Raw genomic sequence first — 19846 nt, 5'->3', positions numbered from 1 at the left:
AGAGATTTTGTATTTTCATCCTTTTTTGAGTGAGATTGAGTGTTATCATCTTTGTAAAAGAGAGTCAAATATTGTAATCCTACTTTCTATAGTGAAGATATTTTCTAGACTAGGTCTCGTGGTTATTTCCTTCTCATATTGATGAGGTTTTTCTGCGTTAAAAATTATTGATGTTATCATTCTAATATTCTCTATTTTCTTTATACACTTGCTACTTCCGCAAGTGCCAATTTTGCTTAACACATATTAGAGAAATTGGTTCTAAATTTTACAATATATATAATCAAGAGTTTCATCCATTTATATTATAAAATAATAAAAGTCAATAATAATTAAATATAAATAATATATCGGAATTCTATTATTCTATGTAATTATGTCACCCCAGGCACAAATTAACTATTGTAGGGTGGCTTTTCCTTGGTGTCAGTGCTCTGATAAATACTATTTATAATTGGCTTATGCAAGGACATGTTTATCGTCACTATTACTTTGTTTGGTCAATTCACTCGCTTAGCTGTTGAAAGGTCTAATTCAATTTTCTTCAACAAAACGTAGTTGGTAATTTTCCATTTGTTGAACCAGTCATTTGATGTATCAAGAAGCAAAATTCATTTTTGGTATACACTATAGTACACATAATTTAACCAAAAAATAGTATAAGAAAAACATCAACAAAAAAACAAAAGTATGTTTTTCATGCAAGTATCATTACACTTGCAGCCTTTCACCAATTTTCTTTGCTTTGGTTGGTCTAGTTTTTATTGGCTTAATGACTCATTCCCCTTAACCTACCAATCTACGGGAGCATATCTTTCGTCTTATATTTTATGGCACTCCATGTATTATGAGTTATAATTGGTTGAAAAAAATATTTAAGTTAAAAATTTAATTATTAAGTAATTTTCTAACATAATATTATGGGTCAGAAGTTGTGTCCTCCTAACTGATACAATATGTAAAAGAAAACCACGTATATTTTTCAGCAAATATCTTGTACACTTTACACTATGCTTTATATGTCCATATGTCATGCTAAATTATTCTTCCTTGCTTTATATGATTGTCACTCTGCAACTGCAATTGAGGCTTGGGCGATTTAAGTGGATGAGGCCTATGGCCACCATTGTTATGATGGTGAATTCGGCGATGATGATGATGGTGATGATGATGATTTTCGGTCCTTCTTTCATTAGGCACTTCATGATGTTCCTTTGCATCCTTGTGCCTTAGTGCTTCATTATTATCAGGTGGAACTGTGTAAACAAAGGGTCCAATTGGAACATCATCAAAATCTTGAAGGGGTTCTAGAGTCTTAACCACTGTGCTCATTGATGGTCTACTCCTTGGTCTATGGCTAAGGCATTCATAAGCCAATGCTGCTGCTTTTTTAGTCCCTAACTCAGAGAATTGCCCTTCAAGTCTAGGGTCCATTATCCTACTAAGTTTCCTATAATCATTTAACATTGGCCTTGCCCATTCAACTAAGTTCTGCTCCCTTTGAGGCCGATTTTTGTCCACTGATTTTCTACCTGTTAGGATCTCTAACAACACTACTCCAAAGCTATACACATCACTCATTGCTGTCAAGTGACCTATAAACATCATTAAAATTCAGTTAGTTACACAAATTCAAGTTCAAGTCAATTTTTCGACGTTATTTTTAGGCTAACGTCTTTTTTGTCGATAGATATTTAATCGATTTTGGTTTTTGTCACGAAAATTATTCTGATCGACTTTGTAACTAAAATGTTCTATAAGCAATGATTTCTTAGGATCGTAATCGGTCACATCAACAATTAATACGACACATAAATACAAAAAGCGAATTCATTAGAATGAAAATTTTACCTGTCATGACATATTCTGGTGCTGCATATCCTTGTGTACCCATAACTCTGGTTGAAACATGAGTGTCATCTCCTTCTGGACCATCTTTAGCCAATCCAAAGTCAGAGAGTTTGGCATTGTAATCCTGAAGGAATAAATAAGGAATGAGTTTAATAATTGATCATAGAGACTCTAAAGCTCTCAAAAACTCACCTAACACATTAATATTTGGTCAAATGTGTGTGTGTATATATATATATATGTGTATTTGACTATAGAAACTTTGACAACATGTCATGCATAAAATTTATTGAAGTCTAGTGTGGCAGGTAGAGAAACATTAATTGAATATTTATTAGAGTAGACCTTTAACAAATGAAACAGTAGAGGAAAAAGTGGCACATACTGAGTCTAACAAAATGTTAGAAGCTTTGAAATCTCTATAGATGACTGGTTTTTCTGCTTCATGAAGAAAGGCTAGACCCTTTGCAGCTCCAACAGCAATTTTCATTCTTGTTGACCAAGGTAATGATGCTGAGAATCCTAGAATTCCAAAATAAAAAAAGGGTTAATTTTTTAGAACTAAGCATGTTGAGAAAAAAAGACAGTCATGTGTATATAATAACAGAAATTTTACTTCTGAATAAGTGATTTTCCAAGCTCCCTCTTGGTAAATATTCATATACCAAAAGCCTATGTTCTTCTTCACAGCAATATCCTATAAGCTTTACAAGGTGTGGATGCCTTAGTTGCCCAAGAAAAACTACTTCAGTCTGTTATCACAATATAGTAAACCAAATGAGATCAGAACTCAAAACTATAGGCAATGAATCCTCTAATGTTATTGTTTTCTCAAGTGGATGAAAACATTGTATCAATGCACCAACTCAACATTTACAAAAAAAAATGGTTTTTTATAATTTGTGTCTATTTCACTCATCTACTTAATAAAAAAGACAGACACTTAGGTAACAATAGGACAGAACATAATGGAACAAGAGACATAAATGTTGTGTGTACTTGTGTTAAGTGTTTGATGTAAATTACATGCATATCCATACCTATTTACTACACATGCATATTTGACAAGAATTTATGGAAAAAATTACTTACCAACCACTCTTTATGACCCTGTGAGCCATCCAAGTCCAAGAGTTTAACAGCCACAGGTTGAGCCTTAAGACCAGGCCTAAGCTTATCATCAATGAACCCTTTATGTACTGGTCCAAACCCTCCTTCTCCAAGAAAATTACTTGAAGAAAAGTGTTGTGTGATAGTTTTGAGTTCAGCTAGTGAAAAAACATGCAGGTTAGACCCTGCTAGAGAAATGGATAGATCTTCTGAAAATGTTAAGCTTGGAAAACTCAAATCTGTTAAAGATAGCCTATAAGAAGAGTTTGGTTTTGTAGCCACCACTTTCTTGGGCCTAGTAGAGGGATACTCACCCTTATAACAACCAGGAAATATGTACTTCCATATAGTTTTCATGATTGTTGATAAAAAGAAATGAAAGTTGAGTCTTTTTATGTGATAGTAATCTAGAATTTCATAGTAGGATTGATCCTAAAATGTGTGTATATATATATATATAGAGAGAGATATAGTGAGAATATGTGAGAGTATATTAGGTAGGAAAAGAAGTTGAGATGGTGGAAATGGAAATGGATACAAGACTTTTAAAGGGAAGGGTAGAAGGCTAATATTCAAATTCTTCAACTGCTCTAAGGAAAAGAGGTTTATGTTGAAAACTTCTTCTACTTTGGTTTTTGATTAGTTGGCTAGGGACCTATAACACACCTGGAATTCTTCTACTATTTACATATAAGGAATAACAACCACGATCCTATCCGGTAGTGGAGGGGAGTTTTTTTTTTTTTTTTACCTTTCGTTTTCAGTGATAAAAATGTTATTTCACTGCATATATAAAAGGATAAAAATATCACATCATGTTACTTTTTTTTATTATTTCGAGTATTTGTCTTTCCAACATTGGAGAAAATCTTATTAAATAGGGGTGTAAATCTGTTGTCTCATAAATTATGGTCGATAGACAACAGATGTATTCCCATAAAGGGGTTAAGATATTTGGCAAACAAGATAAGACTAAAAGATATGAATAACTTGTTTGATGTTTGGAGTCCTAACAATCATGCACAGTTTGGTAAGTGTAATGATTTATATGTAGTAAATACATAAATATGAATAATGGATAATTTAGTAATATTTTAAAAAATTCTTACTATATGTATTTTATTTTGATTATATTATTTGATAAATGAGGAGGCCATAGTAGGCAAGGTTTGGAATGTTGGTTAAAAAGGCAAATGACATAGGTACCCCTATTTGACTTGCATACATTGATGGTTATAAATGTAAAAAAGGGAAGAATATTTGGTATAATTTTCTAATTTCTAAGGCGTGTGAAGTCTTTGAAGAATTGAAAGGGACCAGAAGGTTCCTAGAATTACACGCTGCTGAGTTTATTGAATCCCTTTTTTTGCATTCGTTGACTTCCTTGTAACACAAGAGGTTGTTGTTGTTGTTATTTGCTATCAATATTTCTCTATCAAACTAGAATTGTAGTAGAAGCTGGTAGAACTCTAACAATTACTTTGCCTATTTTTTGTGGATTTTTTTTTATGAAATCAAAACGTGGAGAACTTCTTCAAGAGTTTTAGGGTTTTTTTTTTCAAGTCATATGTTTAAGTTTTCTCTATATACAAGACCTAATTTGTTAATAAGTTTTTACAAGTAACAAATTGTACTTTCAATTTTAAAGATCGACTCAAGAAAATAACTCTAAAAACAAGATTTTATTATTCTAACAAAAGTTTTGGACACCCATCAATTATTTTCCTTTTGGATTGGTTATGATAAGAGTTTGATTTTAAGGTTTTCATTATTTATATTAATATGGGTTTTCATATGAAACTTGTGTAGGTGATTTTTCTTAGTCTTTCACATAGGTTAGCATTTCCCTAGTCCATTTTTTGAAGAAACATTATAAAAATATTTTTTTCAAGAATAAGAGTTAAATAGTCCTAAAAACCCAAAATATGATGGAAACATGGAAAAAATTGGCTACATCTATATTATGATGCATAATAATGTTGTTGAACTTGATTTGTTCAAAATATTGACGTCACTAATTTAACTAATAAGTTTTTGGTTGAACCGATTCAACATGAATCATATCATTTTATTAATATGAATATTGATTCATACATATTCCTAGAGTAGAGGCAAATTCCATGCTCATATTTGAAGAGGTTCTTGTTACAACTATGCCCTTGCAATTTGAAACTTTATATGGAGCATTTGTAGTACTTATTTATTTAAAGATTAAGAAGTGAGTTATTTATTAGCTAAATATTATATTCTTTTAACTCAAAAGAAATATATAACTCACTAGTAATTTACTTAGATGGCAGTTATGTCAAATGATGTGTTCTTAGTTGTACTTATTTATTTAATTGATGTAAGATTTTGTAGTTGCACCTTTGTTTATTAACAAGTATAGAAAATTCATACGTGTTTGTTCATTAGTATTGAAAATACAATACACGGTTTATATGCTTACAACCTTAGTTGGCTTGGTTTCTAGAAGATGTACCTCTCATATTAATTAATTCAACTTGTTGAGTATAAAATGAAAACACATAATTTAAACAAATATATTGGAAGGATTAACATATCATCAACCACTAACACATCAACTATATTAATTTAAGATTAATGAAAAGTCCTAACTTAATGGGTCATCATTTGACATTGTTAATCAATAAGGGAAATTAGCAATAAAATGTTAAGAGGGTCATGTCTAAGCCACAAGGTGAGACATACTAATCATACTTCTTAGATTATGAGTTCATGAAATTTCAAAACTTTTGGTATAGGGCTTGTGCTATAGTTCTTTTGACTTTTGGTTTGTGGTGTCATAGAGAGCCATTTCATCACACACACACAAAAAAATATTAAACTTTACACTACCATAGATTTAAGGGTTTGTGGTGTAATAGAGAAGCATCTTAAATTTAGTTTATTTATTTAAAAAATTTAAGCTTTATAAGTTTGATTTTGATTTTTTTTATTAAAAAATTTAAATTTCCAAGTATAACTTTCTACTCAATAGTTTTTTGTTAGAACGTTTCATTCACTGTATTATTTAAGTTAGGAGATCAATGAAAGTATGTCACACTATCAAATTTATGATTCCATATCCTTGCAATTTCTTTAATAAATGGACAATGTGTAAACTCTTTAATAATTTAGCTATATAGTAAACACAGAATTACATTTTCATTAAAGATTGATGTTCAAAAGATAAAACATGAAATGAAAAGAACAAAAAGGAGAGGATAAGCATGTGAAATCTATTAAGAAAAATAAAAGCAAAATTTTAAGAATAGAAAACAATATTCATTTGTATCTTTGTGGGTGATGGTAAATATAATAATGCAGTGACACAATTATCGGAATTCAGTTGTTATCGACCCTATCTACCAAAAAACTAAGTTGTTAACCATGTTGCATGAAGGGTAGATTTTTTTTGGTTTCTCACGTGTATCCTCGTACTTGAGGCCATCATGTCCGAGCTGGAAACATCCACAGGTACATGGGGCTAACTCTTCCAACGGACATTTTTTCCATCCACAAGACTCGAACCCGAGACATTGCTTAAGAAGAATCAAGCATGTACCACTTGAACCAACGCCCGTTGATACAAGAAGGGTAGATTAATTAATTAATTAGATTAAAGTTAGGGGCTAATATTTCAGGGGGCACATAGTAGGAAGTGGTTTGGGTAATGGGGTGCAGCCTATGACTTTTTTTTGTATTTTTCTTATTTTGATTGAACATCTAATGATCCTAGTTACATTGTGATTACCCAAATAAGGAAATCTTTTTATCTATTTCAAATTTTCAACTTTGTGTAGTTGGTATCTTCCAATTAAATTAGACACAATGCAAAACTTGTGTGCGCTCCAAGAATGAAATGATGATGGTAAATACCACCAAGTATACTAAGTAATACAATAATAATAACATGAATGTAATATTTATGCCAATGTGTAAAGAGAAAATTAGTACATCATTCATCATTTATTTTTATTACTTTTTATAAATAATGAATGATGATTATATATGAATTATAGATAATACATTGACAATATATAAAACTATTACATTATTAGTATATATATTTTTAATAACATATCATCCTATATATTATTCAATATCATAAGAAATATATGATACTTTTTATTAATGATTGATTTATAATATGTTATATAGGTCAATTTCGAGAATATTTCATTAATTCTAAATATAATGAAACTATGTGCTAGATGAGGACAAATTTTTCTGTCTACAAGGAAGTAAGGTTAGGACAACTACACTAAAACGTGTGTTTTCTCTCTCTATCAAACCCTCTTTCCTTCAATTCTTGTTCATAAAAGCTTCTCATTTATAAAACTTTTATTAGAGGTTTGGATTTTTAATATCTTCACATTGATATATTTCCAAAGGTTATATATGGGTTATTTTTTAAATTGTATTGTGAATTTGACATGGGCAAAAGTGGAGCACATGATTTGTTTCCTTCATGAACCAAGATTTGTGCACTCAAAATGAAGAAAAACGCGTGATTACGTTAGGAAAAGTATTATTATTTTAAACTATGTCCCAAATTAATAATTCTAAATAAATAATAATAAAATAATTAATTTTTTATTGATATGACGTTTTTCATCGAATACAATTTTAATTATAATTTGAGACAACAAATTATTGTGAGCTGGAAAAAGAAAGAAATATGCAAATTCCGTACATGATAGGAGGGTTATCCTCATCAATATAAAACATTCAATAATTCAAACATAATGATACCAATAAAACAGTCAGCGAATTATTTATATATCTTTAGATATGTAAATAAAATAGTAATGATGCACACGCATTATCATCTCCTATTATGCTCATTCATTATAATATCAACCCAAACATTTGGGGCGGTCAATAAAATTATTATAATGATGAACTTTCTTATTTCGTTGAACATCAAAATATATGGGTATTTGAAATATAACCAACCATACAAAATCAATATTTTAATTTAATGAACCCAAGACACTAATAATATTCTAGCTCGAATAATATTACCATATAAACTATTGGATATATTAATTTATTGTATTAAACTTCAAATGGCTATTAAAACAAATGGGCATCTATGATTCATTGACTGAAGACTTAAATTCACAAGCGTTCATCACGGAAATGTTGGTGAGGGAGAAGAAAATAAATTATGTACATCTGTATTAAATTATTTTGTTGAGTATATAAATATTAAACTTAATATATATTTTTTCCAACAAAATATATTTTGTTCGGTTATTTGTAGGCTCTAATGCATACAAACCAAGTTAATGAAATCATTTGTTAGTTAAACTTGCCAAATGGAATAATATGACCAAAATGAAACTTTTTTATGAGCTTGGTAACACATTTATTGGTTACATTTTTAATGAGTTATAGTTTTACTAAGGGTTACGGTTTAACAACGAAAAATATACATGCAAAATCAATAACTTCTCACTCTGTACTCAGATGATTCTTTTCCATTAGGATACAACCTCGAATTCCTCCTTACATCACATGGTTGAAACCCATTTGGGTCATGTGTCACATTTACTAATATCTTATATAAAACTACTCTTCTACCATATAAGACCATGTGACCCAAAATGACACCATTAGAAAATGACAAGTTGAACTTGAAGCAAGAAATCTTGTTCAACATGACACCTCATATTGTAACAACATTAGTGGGATATGGAACATCATGTTTTTAACCATTGGATTAATTCAGAAGTGAAGAGAGGATCTTTATCTTCACATTTAGTAACATTCAACAATCATTAACCTTTGCTATCTCATCCACATTGGTGACATGCTGAAAATGATGAAGCATGAAACTTGTTCCTTTTGAAGTACTGCCAAAACCTAATAGACATGCATTGTCTCCTACCCTGCAAGGCCATAAAATGAAGCATCAGCATCATCTTTATTGGAAAACAAAGCAACTAGAAACAAGACAGCAACAATAACAGTTAATTGATTAACACTATAATTAATCGATTAACTGGGTAAGTGTTAATCGATTAACTGGTTAGAAAATTAAGTGAAGCATTGACTGAATTGTAATTGACATGTTTTACATATTTAACACATGTTGAAATTATTTTACACATTTAACGCATGTTGAAATTATCTTACAACATGTATTTATTAGTTTGTTGATAGTTGGTTAGGTTAATTGTATTGTTTGTTTTACAAGATATTGTACATAAACAACATTCTCTTGTATTATTTTTCAATCAATCAAAAATAAACATTTCATACACTCTTCTATTCTCCTATTAAAATGGCAATAATCTCCCTTGTGTAACAGACTAGATAATCCAGATTCTACTATAAATTGGTAGACAATATTAACATTGAAATGGAGAGAATGGGAACTTATTTTTCTACAGCAGTGATGTCACTTTATAATTTCAGGTGAAAATAACAAAGTTTGGAGGCCATAAATGGTATGATTCTTTTAGGCCTCCAAAATAGTGGTTCATAAGTAAACCATTTAGTTCTCTGTCTCAGACATTGTACTATTTCATGTATCCATTATTTATCTTATTAGCCATAAAATATAAAGTTAATATATTTTTAATTTATGTTTAGTTTTCTGAATAATGAAAAACAAAGGTACAAAAGTAGTACAATGTTTGAGATAGAAAATCAGGGTTTGTTTAAAACAACAAGTTGACAAGGTAGACAAAATCTTGTAAGTTGAAGGCTAATAAGGCATAAGCTGGGAGTTTAGAGTTGATAAACTAGTTGATTAATGAGTGTAATTTCAATATATATGTCACACGTAATATATATATATAATGTACATGTAAAGATTTATATACAGACAATATATTATCTATCATTCATTTGTATTACTTTTTTGAAGAGTCAATAATGATTATATAAAACTTTTATATATATATATTTTTTCTTTTGATTAATTTAGAATTGTTTAATAAGATGAAATGATAAATCAGTTGATAAGTGGAATAAAATAAGTTCATATCATGTAAGTTTTGTGAGAAAAATCTGATTGATTGGAAGATGCTACACTAATAAAAAAATAGTTGATGAATATGCATATAGAAATCTCTAAAGCATGTGCTATCACATTAACTTTTAGGTTTGATTCGTTTCCACCAATTTAAGTATATTAAATGTAAATGAGATGAACAGTGAATCCCCTTTAAGATACTTTATAAATCTTGATGTGTTTTGCATAAACACAACAAGTTTATCTTTCAATAGTAGTTTACAAACTTATGTTCTACACTTCTCTCATACATTAGATAAATGAAGAATGATTCCTAGAGATGAAAGATCTATTGTTTTAATAGAGATATTCATGTCACTTGGTGGAGAGAAACATCTTTAGAATTGACACTAATTGATCAGAACATGTATATACAATAACGATTCAACGTTCAACCGAAAGGATATCATAGCCTAGCGATAGCTAAGTTGATTGGCAATTGTGGTGTCCCTCTCGACTCCTACTAGATTCAAACCTACAACCTCAAAAAGGTTACCAATAGATATAACTACTGGACCAAACCATGTTTTGTTTCATATTTTATTTACAATATGTATATATCTATCCGTGAATTCAGATATTTTAAAAAATATCTTTCACAAGTTTTAAACTACCTTATAAAATATGTTTTTATAAGTTTGTAGCTTATTAAATTAAGTTTTTTTTTTGTCCAATCTCAACATGTAGCTTATTTCTTTTGCCAAGATGGTTATTAATTAAACACACCCTCAAAGTGATTGTTATGATATCATTTAAAAGTTATTTATTCAAGATTTCAAACTCTTAGAAGATATCTTCCATCCTAACCCGGGTATCACAAAAATAACTTACACTACTTCAAATTTTATTTTAGCATCTTTAAATTATTGACCCACAATCTAATGGGCTTGAGACCATACATATCTCACATTGCTATATTAAAAAGACAACAATCTAATTCTTTTTAGTCTACAAAGGGAACATTGCATAAGTGAATATATTTAACATCACACTTCCTTTCACTTCATTTGTTTTTTCTCCCAATCACTTAGCTTTTTCATATGAACATAAAGTTGATCCACTTCTAATCAAAGATCTATTGTTTTCATTTATGTTCTTATAACTACATTTCATATTCTAAAGCGAATTCTACTTCTGTAATTTAGCTTTTTCACCCTTGCTTATTTTGTGATACACTTACTCTAGCTCATTTTAAATCACACTTGAGTCTTTGCTTTCAAGTAACAATCAACTATTAACTCTATTAAGTTGTTAATCAAATTCATCCAAATCTAATAAAGTTTTAAGTTGATTATTGTTTAAGTAACACCAACTTCAATTTTTATTTAGTTTAGGGCCAACTATGTATATTAGAAAACGTAACATTGGCTGGGTTTGCATGTGTATAGTGTATACCATATTAAGTTTTATGCACATTTTTTTATGCTACCAAAAATATCCTCTCATCCTATAGGTAAGAAACTAATTACTTTTAGGGTGTGTGACTATCCCTCCCAACTAGAGATGGACATGAGTTGGGTAAGGTTTGTCCCTTACCGGACCCTAAATGTTGGTAGGATCATATTTTTTAACCTGAACCCGACCTTAGACGCGAAGTTAGCCTGACCTCAAATATCGATTGAGATTTGAGACAACCTTTGAACTTGAACTCAACTCTGGACCTGATTCTGGACTCAATTAAATATAATTCATATCTATTTTAGATAAAATGTTTTCAATATTTTACTTATTATATGGATGTAATTTGACATATAAAGTGACACATATATATATATATATATATTGTTAATTATATATATCATGAAAAAAAAAATAGAGAATAAATGATATTTTCCACAAAAGATTTATAATTATTCTATTCACGATTTAATAGAAACGCATATAAACATGACAAACAAGTGTCTATGGGACAGGCGATATCGAACCATGTTTGTCTCTTACCCAACCTTAAATATTATCTGAGTCTAATTTTTGAACATGAACTCAGCCTTAAACTCAAAACTCAGTGAGACCTAACATTATTTGGTCCCGCTCATGATCTGGCCAGACCAGATGAGCCGGTCGGGTCCTGCTCACCTCTATTATCAACAAATATCACTTACAAGACTCGAATCTTAACATTTTGATCTTTTTTAAGATTTAGCAAAATTTAATATCACTAAACCAACATGTTACTAAGGAGTAAATTACATGCACAAATATTAAAATATTTAGATCTAATCAATAAATAATAAATATATATTAAATATATAATATCCCTATCTCTAATAAACCTAAAAAAGATTAGTAGTTAATTGTTTTTAATGACAAAAAAAGAAACATTCACTCTTTTCCCGAAGAACCTTCATACTATACCATTTTCTGAATCCTAGAAATCAAATACATCGATTAACAGTAGCAACAACAATCATAACCCAATAAATATGTCAACAGAGAGATTCACTTCCCCTTCATCATCTTCGCCTGAGGAAAATGCTCTGTGAGTTATTAACTACACTCCAAAATTTTCATTTTACAATTTATGTTCTCTTTGCTTCTGATTTTTTATTTAGTTTCTAATCTTCAATTTTCAGTTTTGTTGTTAGTGTAGTGACAATGCATGCTTAATTAAGCTCTTTAAATTTTTGGGTTTTTAGGTTTCTTGATATACTTCATGAAGCTCCTCTATTTGCTCACCGGAAAGCTGCAAGGGTTGTTGGAAGTGTTTTCTATTGCGTTCTATTGGCAAGTTTAATTCTTTTCATCATTTCAATTAATGGGTTGCTTTCTGATTTGGCGAACATGGATGTTTTTTTGATTGAATAGAAAGTTGTTTTAGATTGTTGAGTAAATTGTTAATTGTTGTTAGGAGTGTTTTCTATTGCGTTATATTGGCTAGTTTGATTCTTTTTCTCATTTCAATTAATGGGTCTTTGTCTAGTTTGGCATACATGTGTGATTCTTTTGATTGAAAATGAAGTTGTTTTTACTATGCATGGTTAGTGTAAAGATTTATACTCAGTCAATATATCATCTACCATTCATTTGTATTACTTTTTTTTTGAAGAGTCAATGATCATTAAAAATGAATGCTGGATGATGGTCTGATAGTGTATAAAACTCTTACGGTGCATACATTTTTCCTCATGTTATATTATGTTGTGTTTGATTATATTGTTGAGTACATTATTAATTGGTGGGACTTGTGTGTGTTTTCTGCAAATGTTCAATTGGCAAGTGAATTTTTTTTACCATTTCAAGTAATGGGTCATTGGCTGGTTTGTTGAACATGGATGGTGTTGATTGAATTGATAGCTGTTAATGTTATCTCATGTTTGATTACATTGTTGGGAGTGTTTTCTACTGCCTTCTATCGGAAAGATAAGTTATTTTACCATTTCAAAATTATGGATCATTGACTGATTTGGCAAACATCCATGGTTCTAATTGAATTGAAAGTTTTTTGGGTTGTGTTGTCTGTGCTTAGATTGTTGAGTAAACTGTTCATTGTTTCTTCCATAGTAGGCTGGTTATGCTACTTTGGCCATTGGAGCTGAATGGATTTTTCGTCCACTTCAAGACCGGATATCTCAAGACCTGATATCCCCTGTGCTTTGTAGTTGTGATGTGCTTCTTTTGCTATTAACAGGTTTTGCATCAGAACTTATACTGGATTAGGTGTTCTTGATTTTTATCTTTAGATTTGTATATTTTCTTATTCGTGAACCGTGCAGTAGCATGTCTTTGCAGATTAAGTGTATATTTATTGTGGAATGCCCTCTTCGGTGGGTCTTTTATTTCTTTTTTCTTGTAAAAAAACAGTCTTTCTTTTCCTGTCGTCCCAATTCTATGTACATGTTTTTGTCTTCAACATGATCTTCGGAATTTGGCTTCGGGTACAGGACAATCTTACCCATGCCTTGCTGTTATCTTATTCTTAAAAGAACATTCACTGTTGGAAAAATAAATATTCTCACAAGTTTTAAGAAGCTGTTCCATTTTGGAACAATAAATTGAAATAGATATCTGAAAATGACCCTGCTTTCTGTTCAATGTGTCTTGCAGACATTTTTTTCAAACGATAAGATGAACCACAATAATTCCTTTTTTTACAGAAAAGTTACTGATAAGGAGACAAACAATGTCTCAAGGATAATTTACAACATAGCCATTTTTGTCCAAAAGTTAAGAATGAGGACAAATAACCTTCCAAGATTAAGAGTGGCAAATAACGAATTTGATGACTAGTTCCTCAAAATGCTGAAATATTTGGTGCCAAATCAGATCCCAGTAGGATAGTGAAAAGTATTATGTATTAACATGCCATTACTTGTTGAAGTTAATTTTTGGCATTGCCATTTGATCTTCTTAAAACCTTGAAACATATATGATATTATGAATCCAAACTAATGTGAAGAGAAAACTTTGGAGGTTTAAATTGTTGCTGACAAATGCTGATGCATAAGATTGACAACATTGTATTAGCTTAATAATAAAGATTAGTATACTTTACCATGCATTATAAGGTTCTTCTAGCCTAGTGGAAAAAGGTTTGGTTGTTATTGTATAAACTTCTGCTACTTGTATTTAATATTTGATGCTCGGTTTTATTTGGTTTAAATGTTACATTTTACTGTCTCAGGAATCTTTCAGCAATATCTGGTTTATCAAGTTCAGAAAATACGCCTGCAGGTACTTCATCATCATAGCAGTTTCTTAATCTCTCTATCTCACATGTATACACGCACGGGGCATTTGTTTGGAATTTTTAAGTACTGGTTCTCTAGAGTCAGAGTCTGAATGTTCTTCAATGAAGTGAGACCAATACAATTAACAATATAAATTTTTATGAAAATATTTCTGAAGGTTTGAGTTGTATTTGTCAGTGTTTAAAAATGCGCAATTAACTGATTTTATCACTAATGTGATTTTCAGGGCTACTATAGTTTTAGCCAGAAGTTGAAATTTATTGTTCGCATACCATTTGCCATTACAGCTTATGGTATGTATTTCAGATACTTATTAACTTTGAGATCATGCTTAATACAAGAAGTCAATTTGACATATAATTATATGTATGTCTCTGTTTGTGTGTGTGTCTATGAAGAACCAACTCAACCCGAAAGCTTAAATTGTTAGGTGGAGCCACATGAATGGTAAAGGAAATGTAAAGTTTACGAACATGCCACATGAAACAACAAGCAGCAACGCTGTATCTGCATTCTTTTAAACTTGTTTTTTTAATATTAATTTTAACTTTCAAGTTTAAAACAATAAAGCTAGTGTGTCTCGTACTATTGAGTATTCAAATTTATTATTTATAAGTTATAACGACATGTATAGTTTAACGCTGCAGTTCATTTTTATCATTTATAACAATATGGATAGTTTATTTTATTTTAGTTGTTACTTAAAAATGTGGATATATTGATAATTTTATTTAATGTCAGGAACTGCTGCAATGCTACTTGTTATACTATGGAAACCTTACACTGGTTTTATGTCAATCTCTGCTATATTGAGGTATGTTCATTATTTGTTTATACTTGTCTAGTCGGATAGATTAAATTGAGCTAAATATCAATAAGATTGTGTTGCTTCTAAATATGAAGACTGCATCCCTAATATGAATCTTAGTATCAATAAAGGTTGCTAGAAATATTTGATTGACGATTAAATGCTGCAACCCTTTACCATATTTTATTTGAAACATTTCTTTTTGTGTTTGTTTGTTTCTTATTTACTTTAATTTTGTATGTTTGGCTAAATGAGTATACTTAATGTTAAAATATTGTCGCTGTAAAAGTTGTTTTACTAGTAGATAGTAATGTTCAACATATTGCAATATTTAAAATCTTGCCACCCTTGTTGTCGAGGGTGTTCACAGTTGCACTTCTAGCATGGCGATAATGTAAAGAAATTTGGCAGTTGATTCCGTAAAAATGTTATAGTTGTACTTAACATATGAATATAATCTCCCATAGTTGGCATGTACAATTCCCTCTGCACTTTTCTTTAGCGTTTGACTGGAAATTAATTGTTCACTTTCTTACTCCCCAAAGTCGTTAATGTAATATTTTGCTTGCTTCAAAAATCTGCAGGATTATTATGGTAGTTGAAGCAGTATGTGCCGGATGTTTTATGAGTCTTTACATTGGTACAATATCTCTTTCTTTTTCTATATTTTTTTTTGGGGAGAGCCAAACAAATTTATCTGAAAAAACAAACAATTTCAAGAAAAATCGAAGGGATCTCATGAGCCTTCGATGAAAAGGTTGTAAATATGTATTTGTTAGATAATACTTGTATTTTGTTGGTCAATAAAATATAGGAATAATTTTAACAAAATAATAATAAAAACAAACTATGGGATGTCTTGAGCCCTGGGGGGAACCTCCATAGACGAGAAATCGAAAGCTTGTAGTTCGTTTTACAAATCTACCTTATTAGTTTAATTATATATTAATACATTTTGCAATTACAGTAACAGTAGTAGTTTTGCCTATTCCTTTCTCTGCATTTTTGCTGCAAGCAGGTTACATACACCAGTACAATTCATTAAACTCTCATCCCGATGTTCTGAAGTCCTTATATTCACCACTACAACCATCGAGTTCTTTGGAGGGTCTAAGGCAAACATTTTTTTATTTAGCTTATGTTGTAATTTACTTCATAACTTCATCCGTGTTTAATTTTCAAGCCACAAAACAAGAGAAACATTGTTCAGCAAACTATAGTATTGCTGAAGCATGATGCTCTACTCTTTATGCGTTCCATTGATGATATCATATTATGCCAATTGGATTGTGTAGAATATAAATGCTATAATTCGTATATCTTGTGCCATAGGTACTATGATGGTAGGCTCTCTGATCAGCAAATGGCTCTGCTGCAATATCAGCGTGAAAATCTTCATTTTTTGAGTGAGGAGGTATTGACAATTTGAAGCAATCATTTACTGTTGGCTATATACACTTTAACCGACACTGATGGCATACACATTCCACTAATGTTAACTTCAACAATAATTGTCCATCAACATTTGGGCTTGCAGATTCTTCGGCTGCAGGAGTGCTTAAGCAAATATGAAAGAACTGATGATCAAAGCACACCACAGGTAGTTTATTTATGCCATTCAAGTGCTAACTTATTGAATCTTGTTCTGGTAGAGTCAGACGGCACCACATACTTTGTTGAGATATTGGACAAAAGATTGATTGGCATCTTGTTTTCAGTAGATATTTGTAGCTTTCTTTGCAATTTCCCTTAATACTTTTTATTTTTTGAGGGAAGTTGCTTGTATTGCACATCGACCTTACTTATTCCAAGTAATAACTTTTGGAGGAAATTTATAGTTGAGGGGTAATCTTGAAAAGAGATTAGTTTGATCGCAGCGAGCCGATTTGAACTGAGTCAAACTTAACTTTAGCTCAGATCACTTAGATAGTTAGACTATGTTCGTATCAGGATTGAGTTGAAAAAAAATAAAATGAAATTCAGGTAACCTATTTTCTAGACTTGAGTTCAGTTCACTCTAAAGGTCACAAGCTGCTCAAGCTCAAAGCCAAGTTTGAATTCTATTAAGGTTTAGTCTTTTAGGCTTAATGACAATGAGTCAGGCTTGAATTGTAACCAAATAACCGCTTACATAATTAACTACAGAAGAGTTTAGCCGAACCAAATAATACGATGGAAGCTCAATGGGTGAAATGGAGATATACTTTAGGTTTTATTTGTGATCAAAAGGTGCCTTTTAAGTTTAATGGAAAATCTACCACATAGTCGTAGGACCCGTGATGCTTCATGATACTGAACATTAGATAGTAAAGATTCAATAAGAAAGGTCTTATTGGAGTTGTGGGACATGAGGTGTGAGCGCTCGGGTTCAAACCCCTGAAATGCACACTTCCCCCCTCCCCTTAAAAAATAATGTTTGCTTAGGTGAAAAATAAAACCTTATCTGTGAGAAACTCCTGAGCTGGCTTAACTCATTATCAACCGTTTTGGTCTTTCGGAACATGGTTTCATAAAAAAATGGTGGCTCCATCTTCTTTGTTTCATTTTTTAGGATTAAATTGTTTGTATTTCAGGTTGACCTTGCCCATCTATTAGCAGTTCGCGATCAAGAATTGCGGACACTTTCTGCAGAGGTAATTACTGTTTGTTCTAGTTTTAAATGTGTGTACAACTATTTCCAGTAACATGGTGTAAATATAATTCCAAGTGAAAATTTATGTCATGCCTGATATCTTGTGTAGCATTTTATCCTTTTGGCAAAATTCTGGTTATTTGATTTTCTTCCCTTGCAGTGCCGACTTTTCTGACAGTGTTGTATCTTTATTTTGACATTCCCCTTGCTAACCCTTCAAGGTTCTGTTTACAATTGTACTGTCTACATCTATTTATCTTCTCGTTTGAGGAGATATCATTAACATACAACTACAACTATTTAGCGTAGTTGTAACTACACATGAAGATGTCTATAAAATGAGTTAGAAGGCAGTATAGTGCTTTAGCTTATGATTAAATTCCGAAGCAGTGCTGTCTGAAGTTGATAAAGTCACTCTAGGTCTGAAATTTTTCTTCCAGATCTCATTTACTTCCTATGCTGACCTACAAAGAAATTGATCTTAAGCTGAGAAATCAAATTGGGTCTACAAAGAAATTCTCATAAGCCAGATATTGCCATATTTATTTATCTGAAAAGAGTACCATATCTTAATTACTTTTTACACAATGAATGACTTGAAAAGTGTCTTTCTTTGGGACCCATCTATATGAAGTGAATATAGCTCGTCCTAAGCTTGGATAAAAGGTTAAGGTTGTGTTAGGCAGTCGACAGTTAGCGTAGAAATTTTGTCTGAGTATGAAGTGAACCTTGCCATTATAGCATCAGATATCAACTCCCACTTCTTCAAACTAAAACGATCTTCAATGGAAAATTATGTTGCAGATGAACCAAGTGCAATCTGAGCTAAGGCTTGCGCGGTCCCTGATTGCTGAGAGGGACTCAGAGATCCAACTTGTTGGCACAACCAATAATCAGGTATCTTACAGGTTTTACTAATACTAACAAGTATATGTATGGAACTTGACTATATTCTTGCTGTAATCATAACAGTATGTAGAAGAGAATGAAAGACTCAGAGCTATTTTAGGAGAATGGAGCACCAGGGCTGCCAAGGTATTATTGTAATATATTTTACAGCAATCAAGTAAATAGCCTTTCGGCGTGTAGGTGTAAGGCTTCGCACATCTACTTTCCTCAAATCCAACTATACAAGAGTCTCGTACATTGGGCCGCTTACCCTTTATTTTATAACAATAAAGTGGTATACTATACTTTTTTCGGATTTAGTATTCCTTGTTAAAATGTGTTCTGCTGAATGATTACCCTTTGTCGATGACATAATGAAGCTTGAGCGAGCACTGGAGGCGGAGAGGATGTCAAATCTTGAATTACAAAGGAAGATTTCAATGCTGAGAAATAAATCACATTCATTAACAGAAGCCACTGAACAAGGAGCTTAGTTCACTTGCCAGGGTAGTGCAAATGTTGATCTTCATAGTTCATATCTCATGGTTAAAAAATGTTGCAGAATGTGTACAGCACCAATGCACCATTGCCTTGGGAAGATCCAATGTACATATTAGTTCAAAATAGGGTTTTGTTTTTGTAGTTGAGAAATGTGTGATGTAATTTGATCGTTGTTATCATTGGCAATTGTGCTCTTTTTAGCATTTTTCTGATGAAATTTGTGTTGCATACTTGCATAGGACATCCATTTAGGTAAATAACATAAAAAACATGTTTTTAAATAAACTAAAAAGGTAGCAATATGGTGTTGGTTTAGTGGTATAAAGTATAACTAGATC

General features: G+C 31.2%; 2 protein-coding genes across 2 annotated transcripts; one reads left to right on the top strand and one right to left on the bottom strand.

The window, feature by feature from the left end:
* Positions 960–3391, bottom strand: LOC109327420 (probable serine/threonine-protein kinase PBL8). Its single transcript, XM_019560561.1, has 5 exons — positions 2944–3391; positions 2468–2603; positions 2237–2373; positions 1852–1975; positions 960–1595 (listed from the first exon to the last, which is right to left on the bottom strand). Exons 1-5 carry the CDS (start codon positions 3316–3318, stop codon positions 1036–1038), a joined length of 1332 nt encoding a protein of 443 aa, XP_019416106.1. The 5' UTR covers positions 3319–3391; the 3' UTR covers positions 960–1035.
* On the top strand, positions 12327–19725 carry LOC109328176. Its single transcript, XM_019561502.1, has 14 exons — positions 12327–12470; positions 12628–12715; positions 13496–13619; positions 14613–14662; positions 14906–14972; positions 15421–15493; positions 16072–16127; positions 16506–16602; positions 16820–16901; positions 17025–17087; positions 18061–18120; positions 18924–19016; positions 19092–19154; positions 19388–19725. The coding sequence occupies exons 1-14, from the start codon at positions 12415–12417 to the stop codon at positions 19499–19501; spliced, it is 1086 nt and encodes a 361-aa protein (XP_019417047.1). The 5' UTR covers positions 12327–12414; the 3' UTR covers positions 19502–19725.

Source organism: Lupinus angustifolius, chromosome LG15, assembly GCF_001865875.1.
Source record: "Lupinus angustifolius cultivar Tanjil chromosome LG15, LupAngTanjil_v1.0, whole genome shotgun sequence".
Classification (NCBI taxonomy): Eukaryota; Viridiplantae; Streptophyta; class Magnoliopsida; order Fabales; family Fabaceae; genus Lupinus; species Lupinus angustifolius.
Note: the sequence above shows the minus strand (reverse complement) of the source record. Positions and strands in the feature narration are given on the sequence as shown.